The 12,081-nt window shown below is 31.1% G+C and overlaps 1 protein-coding gene across 5 annotated transcripts in view; it reads right to left on the bottom strand.

Moving 5' to 3' along the window:
* The window catches only part of ash2 (Set1/Ash2 histone methyltransferase complex subunit ash2), a 29,632-nt gene that overhangs the window by 15,676 nt on the left and 1,875 nt on the right, over nt 1-12,081 (bottom strand). For all 5 annotated transcript variants that reach the window (XM_043052581.3, XM_043052579.3, XM_016065182.4 and 2 more), the window contains exons 2-4: nt 9,583-9,972; nt 7,412-7,501; nt 5,733-5,821 (exon numbers count right to left, since the gene is read on the bottom strand). In XM_043052581.3, coding sequence (XP_042908515.1) covers nt 5,733-5,821; nt 7,412-7,501; nt 9,583-9,972 — 569 coding nt within the window. The remainder of the gene's footprint in view (nt 1-5,732; nt 5,822-7,411; nt 7,502-9,582; nt 9,973-12,081) is intronic.

Here is a 12,081-nt window from a genome sequence, read left to right on the forward strand (position 1 = left end):
CTTAAAACATTATTTATGAATTATTTACATTAAAATTAATGTAAAAAAAGTTTCCAACATAAATGTATTGGCCATTAGTTATATTTCTAATAACTTAAAGATATAGTTATAGAAGTGTACCATAACAAAGATATTAAAAGTCTTAAAATGGACCAAAAAATTTTATTAATTATTTCTTATTCCTTTTTTTTTTTTTTTTTTTTGTTAAAAGAGTTGACTTGCAAATCGGGTGGCATTCCAAAAAAGTAGAGACTCAATGGTTAAGCTAATTTTTAAAAAAAAAAATTTCTATCTGGAACGTGGAATAATAAATAATAAAAATAATAAATAATGTAATGTTTTCAAGGCGACTTTGGCCCAAGCCAACTTTGAGACAAAATAGCTATGTAGATATCTGCGAACATAGAAAGTTGCTCGTGATGTTAAGAACTATAATATTAAATAAAATAACTTTATTTTTAGAGCTGAAATGTTTTTATTTTTCATATAATAGGATTATGACGGGTCGCATTCATTTCATCGACAATCACTTCATCGACAGGCCATTTCATCGACACCACTTCCTCGACAGGCCGTTTCATCGACTAGGTCATTTCGTCGACAGGGTCATTTCGTCGACAGGGTCATTTCGTCGACAGGGTCATTTCGTCGACAGGGTCATTTCGTCGACAGAATCATTTCGTAGACAAGTCATTTCGTCGACAGGGTCATTTCGTCGACAAGTCATTTCGTCAACAGGGTCATTTCGCCAACAAGTGATTTCGTCGACAGGGACATTTCTTCGGCAATTGATTTCGTCGACAAGTGATTTCGTCGACAAGGTCTTTTAATTGACAGGGTCATTTCGTCGACAAGTCATATAGTCGGCAGGGTCATTTCGTCGACAAGTCATTTCGTCGACAGGGTCTTTTCATTGACAGGATCATTTCGTCGACAGGGTCATTTCGTCCAAAAATTATTTCATCGACAAATCATTTCGTCGACAGGGTCATTTCGTTGACAAGTCATTTAGACGACATGATCGTTTCCTCGACAGCGTCATTTCATTGAAAAATCATTTCGTCGGCAGGGTAGCTTTGTCGACAGGGTCATTTCGTCGATAATATTAAGAAAAGATTATTTTGCAGGCAAAGTCGTGCGTAATTTTGAAACTAGTCTTATGATTCTTTGAGTCGCATTCATTTCATCGACAATCACTTCATCGACAGGCCATTTCATCGACTAGGTCATTTCGTCGACATGCCGTTTCCTCGACATGGTTGTTTCGTCAACATATTTTCTCTTTAAAAAAAAGATCGATATAGTAAAAAAACAAACTAAGTTGTATGAGTGGCTATTACGAAGGTTGGCGAGCGAAGTGAGCAAGGGGCTGAACTTCCTAGTATTATAAAAATCTAGGAAAAAAATGCATGTGGGGAAAAATAAAATGAAAATCCAACTTGGAAAACATATTGGGAAATAATGTGGATGAAATTTTTTGTTCTAATCCTCTTCCTCATGTCTTTGTCAACTATGCTGCTGAGGAGGGAAGTTTCTGACAATTCTTATAAAATTTAAATGAAATATTATTTGAAACAAAAATCTTGTTGTCGCATTTCCAGTTTATTTTATTTCTTATTTAATTAATTATTTATAACGTTTTGGTGTTTAATAGTTTAATATGTATTTTATCCTATATGTTCCCTAAACATTTACCTTCTTTTACCTTACAAAATAAACTTCGTTAATGTAAAAAAAAAAAAAAAAACTTACAATGACTCCTCGGTATGCGATGCAATCGAAATGATATAAAAAATGGTTCTAAATCAGATGAGGGGAGGAAACCTGTCTAATTGGTTTTTATGATCTAAAACATTTGGGGAAAAACGCAATTTATTACGATATAACAAATAAATTGACTTTTGAGTTTATAATTGAGGAGAGTTATCCATATGCATCTGATTTTATTCTCATTTAATGTTTTATTAAAATAAGTTCAGCAAACTTGTTTTTTTACTCAAATATTAAAATGTTTTTCTTTTCGACTTGCCAGAGAATAAAAATTTATTTAAATTAATAAAATTTGCGGGGAGAGTATATATTTTAAAGGCGAGCAATAAGTCCTTTAGAAAGTGTAATCGGAAATAGAAATGTTTTTAAATATCATGTTTGATATGTGTTCTGAAAGAGAAATGTGAATTTTTGTTACCAAAACGAAAAAAATGGAATTTTGAATGTTGATAGAACATTTTGTGAAATTTTGCCCTTGTGGTTTTCGCTATGTGTGAAAATTTTCATAATTATTTTTTCTCATTTGTAGTCTACTGAACAAATTTTATATTTTAAATATATATGCATTTTTTATTTTCATTTTTTCTGCATTTTAGTTTTGAACCTCCTGGCTTGTTCAGTTGTTGTTGCTGTTAATTTACGTCGCACTAGAGCTGCACAATGGGCTATAGGGGACGGTCTGGGAAACATCCCGGAGGATGATCCGAAGACATGCCATCACAATTTTGATCCTCTGCGGAGGGGATGGCACCCCCGCTTCGGTAGCCCGACGACCTACGCGTGAAGTCGAGCACTTTACGGTAGCACAGTTTAACGAGGACCCATACCGCACACCCTCGGTCCCTACGCAGACTGATCCAAGTGGTCACCCACCCGCACACTGACCGCAGTCAGTGATGCTTGACTTCGGTGATCTGCTGGGAACCGTGTCTTAACGATCAGTCCACTGCGAGATTGGCTTGTTCAGGCAGAAAAAATTCAAAATTTTGATTGGCGATAAGTCGTGCTAATAGTTGTCAGTAAGCGTTTGAAAATTGTGTTCTCATCCTGTGCAGAAAATCAGTTAAAAATTTATACTATTTAAAAATTGGTCAAACTTTAATTGCAAGATTTTTTTTTCTTTTTCGTAAAGTAAGAGTTATTTATTCTTACGTTTAAATTCCAGGCTTGACTTTTTGTTAATTTTCTTTTAAACAAAATGTGTCTAATTTAAATCCTACAAATAAAAAATGAATTAATTCATCATTTACTTACTACTATTATTATTCCTATTAAATTATACTATTATTATTTAATTATAATAATAGTATATTTCAAAAATAGTATAATTTGATAATATTAGATTAGAATTGAATAATTAATACTATTATTAAATCCACTATTAATAGAAAAAACACATTTTGTGAAGAGCAAACACTAACACGCTTGCAACATTACGCCCGTGCTTCTAAACATTTTTGGTAAGGTGAGTAGCACTTTAAATATTGTGGGAATCTACAACAGCCTCGGTAAATTCCTAAACATCAAGTTCGTGTTCCTATTGTTCTTCGAAATCTTTAATAGTAGTAACGAAACTAAGACTCAGTTCGATTGTTCGAATAAGCATATTCCTGTCCTAATGTTAACGATGCTGAACAAAAAGTTTAAAATTGCAATTAAAGTGAACATTAAGAAATTACTTTTCCATCATAAAAAACCTAAAAAAAAAAATTTCTGTTGTTGTTGTTCATTTACGTCGCACTAGAGCTGCACAATGGGCTATTTTTTTTATTTTATTTTATAACCGTCGTTGAACAGCCGACCCAACTTCATGGGTTTACGACTACTAGCGTTCAACTCCGTAGCCTTGTAATTTTGAACTAATCCAGAAGACAAGGAAACTCCTGGATCAGTACCCCCAGAGGTATTGATTTGTTGTGGGAACATGGAGGACTTTGAGACTCGACAGATTTAACGTGCATCAGTCACCATTTACTACACGGGGAGTCTTCGGCCGGCGAGGATCGAACCCACGACCTCTTGGATATGGGCCCAGCGCCCTACCGACCAGGCTATCCCGGCCTACAATGGGCTATTGGCGACGGTCTGGGAAACATCCCTCAGGATGATCCGAAGACATGCCATCACGATTTTAATCCTCTGCAGAGGGGATGGCACCCCCGCTTCAGTAGCCCGACGACCTGCACGCGAAGTCGAGCACTTTACGGTAGAACAGTTTAACGAGGACCGATATCACACACCCTCGGTCCCTAAGCAGACTGATCCAAGTGGTCACCCACCCACACACTGACCGCAGCCAGTGATGCTTGACTTCGGTGATCTGCTGGGAACCGTGTCTTAACGATCAGTCCACTGTGGGACGAATTTTTTTTTCTACTTATGCAAATATAATAATTAGGTCTATGATTATTTTCATTTCTGTGAGAATTCGACTGAAGTCTATGTTTTTGTTAAAATTTATGTAAAAATGTTCAAAATTTTTACAGCAATAAATTTAGCTTTCCCCTGCTTGAAATAGTGTCTAAATTTTCATTGTAATATATTTTTATTACTTTTAATTCTAAAAATATATTTTATTAATTTGATTTGATATTAAAAACAGTTTGATTGTTAACGTCACACTATATTAACTAGTGACCACGGTCCGGATATCATGTTTGGTAATGTTCTGAAGACATTCCTTACCTATCCTGAAAATAAGTGTCGAGCTATTACGATTTAGATATAGAAATGTAGATTTCGATACATCAACCGTTCAAACGCTTCTCAACTACCTATTAATTAATTTAAAAAGCGAACTTCTTTTAGTGCAATTGGAACAATAAACAGCCATAAAGAATTTTACTTTAGTATAAGATTAAATAAGTGCATTTTTCTTATTAATAATAGAAATATTTAGATTAAATCTCTAAAATAGTTTCAGAATTACGCATGACACTATCAACGAAATGAATCACTTGTGGGCGAAATGACCCTGTCGACGAAATTACTTGTCGACGAAATGACCCTGTCGACGAAATGACCCTGTTGATGAAATGATCCTGTCGTCGAAATCACTTGTCAACGAAATGACCCTGTCGATGAAATGACCTTGTCGATGAGATGACTTGTCGACGAAATGACCCTGTCGACGATATGACCCTGTCGTTGAAATGATCCTGTCGACGAAATCACTTGTCGACGAAATCACCCTGTCGATGAAATGACCTTGTCGATGAATTGACTTGTTGACGAAATGACTCTGTAGACGAAATGACCCTGTCGATGAAATGACCCTGTCGACGAAATGACTCTGTCGACGAAATGACTCTGTCGACGAAATGACCCTGTCGACGAAATGACTTGTCGACAAAATGACCCTGTCGACGAAATGGCCTGTCGACGAAACAACCCTGTCGAGGAAACGGCCTGTCGACGAAATGACCTAGTCGATGAAATGGCCTGTCGATGAAGTGGTGTCGATGAAGTGATTGTCGATGAAATGAACCAGACCCATTATGACATTTAAATTAAAATGCAACCCTTTTGCAACTGAATTCTCCATACAAAATTAATTTTTTTAAATACATTTATTTATCACAAAATTATACTGCTTTCCAATCAGTTTAGTTCTATTACAATTATTTTGTTTAAATAACAAATATGATAATAGTATATTTGCTAAATATACAAAGCTCAATGTAATTTTATTGAAACAAAATGATTGGGTCCTATTAAGCAACTAGCTCCGAGCCGAAGTTACTTTGAAGATTGACCTGATCCAAGCATTTAAGATGATTTTTTTAACACGTTCGCTACCAGTTTCTACACAGCCTAAGTTACTAAACTAGTCACTATCACATGCTATTGCGAGATTGGTAATAAACATGCTAATGATCGCATATGGCAAAACATAAAATTAACCAAAGTATTTACGTTATACATGGTTACAAAAATGTCAAAACAATAAATTAAAAACTTACTGGTTTGTTTCTTTGAAAAGCTTTCAATCCCAGATGAGTTGCACAGTTTACAAAGGAAAGAATAATTTGACATAAAAGGAACACATTTCCTGAAATATATATAAGTCACCAGTCTTTTATACTGTTTCCAATTACTCATATCTAAAATTTTTTTGTACAGTACAGAACCCGTTATCCGGAATTCAGAAAACCGGAAAACCAAAAAACCGGAACAAAATTCGATAAATTTTCCCGCAATTTAAAAAAAAAAATTTTTTTTTCCTCATAAGATTTTAGGATTTTTCTTTCTTTTTTGAAAGATGTTTACCTTACCATCATTTCAGAAATAATCATTAGTGTATTACCTCATCGTTTTTTCTTATTTTTAAGATTATTTCCAAATATTTTTTTTAGTTGGGTTTAACACTAAAAAAACGGCTTTTTGTAGCGATTCAGAAAACCGGAAAAATCAGTTATCCGGAATAGCGATAGTCCCGATCGTTCCGGATAATCGGTTCTCTACTGTATTAGCATAGAAATAAAAACTATTTATATTAAAAAAAAGATTGAGAGACCAAATTTTTGTTTATTTTAAACAAGTAAATGGTTGTGCTTATTTTAAAATGAAAGGCACAAGAAACACAATCAAACAAGCTCTTCTGTATTTATAAATGCTTTTTTTATTATTTATAAATGCTTTTTTTTATTTATAAATAATTTTACCTCTTTGACTAGCATGTTTTTAAATATTTAGTTATATAAGTAGTTTTATATAAAGTAGTTAATTATATAAATTACGTTCACAGCTTTATGCAGGCAAAAAAATAATTTAATGTATCAGTTACAAATTAATGTTACAATAGACATATTTTATACTTGCTTATATAAAATGAAAAGCAATCTATAACTGTACTTTAAATATATATTTTTAAACTCAGCAGTACACATTATTAACTCTTTTTTTTAATAAAAAGAATACGTTTTTAAATAAATGTTTGACACGGTTCTACTTTAAAAAACTCATAATACATTGAAAGGCTATTTTTTACTTAATAAAAATATTTAATCACAAAAGTGTTGATTATTTATTTATTTTTTTCTAATGGCAGGCACTGAACTTTTACATTCTTCGTCTAGGAAGATGCCGGAAGTGTTACTCATTTAGCGTTCCCCAGTGGGCACCTGTGAACCTAAGTCATGGAGGCAAGCAACATTACCCACGCCACACTGCCACAGATACCCGTTTATAGGGTGGGCCACATTCACACATCACACAATAGAGAACACACAGAGAAACATCCATGCACTGAGCGGGATTCGAACCCGCAGTCAGGCACGCTAACCATTCGACCACCTGGTCGGCAAAGTGTCTATTATAGAAAAAATTGTTTTTCATGAAGAAACGTAAACTAGAAGGGGGAAAGAAAAAAAGAACATTCTGAAAAGAAAAACATTTCAATTTTTACCACCACATTACCATCAGAAAACATTAATTTCACTATAAAAATATTTATAAAAATCATTTACAAAATTCAGTCATCAATGTATAAAATTTTAGAAGAAGAAAAAGCAACATTAAGGGAGAAAAGAGTAACAAAAATTTATCAATTTTAACAATAGGAAATGAAAATTTTACAATAGTTATTTCATTTAACAACATACAGTAGGTGACAATAAAATCATAGATTTAATATACTAACCCTATAGGAACTGAAACACAATTTTCATGGAACCATTTGGAACATCCACCACACTGTAATTCCACAATACCCAAATTTCTCTCCCGACCACTATAGCATAAGAAAAAAAATGCTTTTTCATAAAATGAAAATAAAATAACAAAAAGATGAAATAAATCATTTTCATTAGTTAGAGCTAAACGAAAAGTTATATCCCAGAAAAATTATGTGATTTTTTAAATAGAAAAAATTTAAAAATAACCAATAAGTTTATTGAGCATAATCTTAAATTTGAAAATAAAATTACTGTAAGATTGAATAGATACCAAAAAAATTAGCTATACAGTGTAAAACATAAACAATATTACATTTTTTAACAATAAAATCACTTAACTTTATGTATAAAGTATGGAACCGGGCAGAAAAAAGGAGGAAAGGTCACGAGTTTACTTAGAGATATCCAAACTTTGGACCAGATATGTATAATGTACAAACGAATGCCCTTCACTGAAAATGTATAACTATCACGTAAAATTTTTATTATTATTAAAAAGGATGCAAATCAATCTAGCAGAGATAGATACAAGTACTTTTTTCTTTGCACCTCGCAGTCGCATTTTTCCGCAATTATTTTATTGCATTTAACTTTAAGGCATGCTTTTTTTAAATTCAATAAAAAAATAGGCTTTGTCAAAAATAGTATATCTTGTCCGAATTTCTGAGAAAAATAATATTCATTTTTAGACTCTTTCCTACCTATGCAAACACGGGTAAATATTACATTCACATGATTTGAAATTACCGATCGTAACTCAAGTTCACGTGATTTAAAATCACACATGCATTTAAGCGATTTATAATTGCATATCAACTTTCACATTTTCACGATTTTACATCAAATATCATATTTTGTATTCATGTGATTTAAAAGCCAGTATTATAAATTGTGTTCAAGTTACTTGAAAATTATATATTGTGTTTCATATTCACACAATTTTAAAAATAAACATAAAGATTTGTATTCACAGGATTTCAAAATCAAACATCGATATTCATATCGACGCAATTTTAAAATTAAATATCAAGATTCGTATTCATGAGATTCAATAATCACACATTAAGATTCCTATTCACACAATTTAATTAAATAAATAAAATCTTGCATCAATATTAAAATTAAATAAACAATTTTAAAATTAAACATTAAGATTTGTATTCATGCGATTTCAAAATCAAACATCGATATTCATATCGACTCCACTTTAAAATTAAATATCAAGATTCATATTCATGTGATTCAATAATCAAACATTAAGATTCCTATTCACACAATTAAATTAAATAAATAACATCTTGCATCAATATTTTTATTAAAATTTGATAACATTCTGTGGATAAACTTTTTTTTTTGCTCTTTCTCTCTCTCAAAAAAAAAAAAAAAAAAAAATTCAGGTAATTTTTCAATGAAAAATGTTTTTGCCCCTAGCAATTTTAGATTTCCGTTTCAATTGGTTTTTTGCCAATCTCATACCTGCAGTATGAAACAATATAGAGTCTCATAAAAATTAAAATATTTTTAAAAAAATCCATGATTTTGCAACACATTTTGCCAAAATGAGGTAGTAATGAAAGGGTTAAAACTAGTTACAAGTTAAAAATTGCTTGCAGAAATTTTTTTAATTGAGATTCCGTGTTCACAGAAATTTTCCTATTTTATCTAAGTCTGCTAGGGACTTGGCTTACTTAAAGCAGGTAAAACCTTTGAAGAAATTAATGCTTACAAGAACAAATCTGATTGTGAATTTCACCAACACAACAAACTTTTATGTTTATTCTTTCTTGTGTATAATGTTAAAAACCAAACCAAACTATTAAAAAAAAAAAACGTTTTCTAAAGTATTAGGTCTTAAAAAAATTATTTTTTGTTAAATGATGAAGGTGAATTTAGATTATTTATATTTTAATAATAAATACAATTTTTTTAAATTCTGTTATTTTAATCTTTCAATTTTTATTTAAAATTTGTTAAATAATTATATGTGTCTTGGTTTGATTTCAATGTACTCTAGAAAGGCATGTTTTAAGCTTATACTTCATTACTTAACATGAATTAATATTTATGAAAAAATGAATGCAGATAGTGTAAAATTAAAAGATATTACACAAATACATGAATTAATAAAAATAAATACCAATAGCAATTATGAGATTCTTGTGAACGTTCATCGATTGAACACTGGCTTTCTTCATTACCATTTGTGTGAGAAAATTCCTTTTTACCATTTCTTTCAATTTCAACATTATTCTCTTTAGTTGGATTATTTTGCATTACTTGAAAATCTTCTGGGCGTACTTCATTAGAAATAGTTATATTTTTATCACTTTCTTCCTGTCTTGGTAAGGTTTCTGAAATTTCGACAGGTGTTGGGACCTCAACAGTAGGTTGATTATTGATTATATTCTCCTTATTGATTTCCCCTTCAACATTTTCATCAACATCCATTTTTTCAACCACTTCAGCACTTGGATCAGTCATGGTGCTGTCGACTTTTGAATCTCCAGAACTGTCATTGATCTCAATTCTACAAAGTTAAAAAATATTTATTAAAAATTTGTGATCAGATCAATTCTGAAGATTTGCATTGAATAACAGGTATAAAACAACAAATACAATTTAACATGAATAGTAATTGTAAGTAAATAGCATTTCCATTATTTCACTTACAATTACTATTCTATATATAATATATATGAAGAAAAAGATGATCTTAGGTGACATTCTAGAAAAACAAGAAATTTTAAGTTTAAAAACATGCTATTGTCAGTTCTGTATATTAAACTTACTATTTTTATTGATATTAATTTTTTGTCAGATTATAAAATAAGGGAGCTTTTAATGGGAAAATCAGTTTGGTGAACAGCTTTCTAACATAACTACAGAAAATTTTTTTTAAAAATTACTTAAACAATAAAACGGCAAAATACACAACAAAAATTAATTTCAAGGAATTTATTATGAGAAATGCAGGACACATGTTAATAACATCTAAATAGTTTCCAATGCAAATTTTTTATATACAGCTTTTAACTTAGCAAACTATACAGCTTAACAAAACATTAATTAAAGAAAATAAATGGTAAATAACACACAGGTGGTGCATAACTAAATATGCTTAATGGTGAATAACAACATAATGGTGAATAACTAAATACACATTAAGGGCCTTCTTGGGGTAAACTTCTACAGTTTTCTACTTATACTTAGCAAGGAAAAACAGGTAAATAGTAGATAAATAAATAAATATTTGAATGTATCGAAATATTTACAGAATAAAAAATCAAATGCCATATAGAGGACTTTTACTATCCACATAGCATGTTGTATGACACCTGAAATATACTTGTTTTGATCACAGAAGAACATTTTGTTTAGTGTGACAAATTTTAGAAAAATCAAACACAGAACCACAATGGCTCAGAGGATAGAGCGTTTGCCTGCCAATGAGGAAAATCGGGTTCGAATCCCAGTAATGGTGATGCGAATTCCGCATCCGGCTTGAACTGACCACAGTGCTGACCTGAAATGTCCCCAGTGGTAGATGGATTGTGGGTTAGAGTCCCTTTCTCGTCAAATGCAAATGTGGATTAGTTCTATCAAAAAGTCCTCCAAAGGCAAATTTCTCTCAATACTTGATCTAGGAGTTCCCTTGTCCAATCGAATGGGCTCAAAATTACAAGGCTACATAATTGAACATTAGTAGTTGTAAACACAAAAATTGGGTCGGCTGTTCAACGACAGTCATAAAATAAAATAAAAAATATCAAACACAATTACAAATATTCTTCATCAACTCTTCTAGGAAGTTATATTTTTCGCTATACAATTGACTAAAAAAGAGTGGCATAGCATTATCTTTCATATGATTAATTTTTTATTTGACCAACTCACCATCAACCTCAATTTGTTTTTTACTTATTTTTGTTAATTTTAGGTAATGCTATGTCTTAAATCTTGGAAAATTTCAAGTTAAGCCACATACATGTAATTATTTTAAAATCAAAAATTGATCTCAAAATTAAAATGTCGTGAGGACACGAAAGGTATAAGGAATTTTTTCTAATAATTGCTTAATGAAACGAAAGTTCTTCAACTGTGAGAATTGAAAAAGTTAATGTTTGCGTTGCTTCGATTTTTATCTTTTGCTCCTTATTTTGTAATTCTAAAAACATCAGTTTTGTATTATCTCAGGCAAAAACAAGTATTGATTGAGAAGCTCCTAGTTACCTCTCACGTATGAAAATTTAATAGAATTTAGACTAACTATGTTTTCAAGGTATATATGGAATTGAATGTATATTGAAAGATTATAAAGATCAATTTAATTTTTAAATACATTGTTGATATCTTTGTTATTGCAGAAAAAAATTCTTGAACTGCGCAATTTTCTTTTTATTTGATTTAGAATAAAATACACTATACAAAACTTGTCCTTCAGATGGCTAATTGCTCTCAGAAATTTGATAGGTCATATACACAATCTGGCAAACATTATCTTTCTGTCTTTAAGTCTTTTTAAATATATAATGATCCATTTATATTTAATTTAAAAAGAGACATTTTTTGCATAAAGCAAAGAATTTACCAATCTCAAAAAAGTTAATACAATTTTTATACAAAAAATTGCATTGTC

Source organism: Parasteatoda tepidariorum, chromosome 4, assembly GCF_982258835.1.
Source record: "Parasteatoda tepidariorum strain Cologne lab strain chromosome 4, Ptep-v5.0, whole genome shotgun sequence".
Classification (NCBI taxonomy): domain Eukaryota; kingdom Metazoa; phylum Arthropoda; class Arachnida; order Araneae; family Theridiidae; genus Parasteatoda; species Parasteatoda tepidariorum.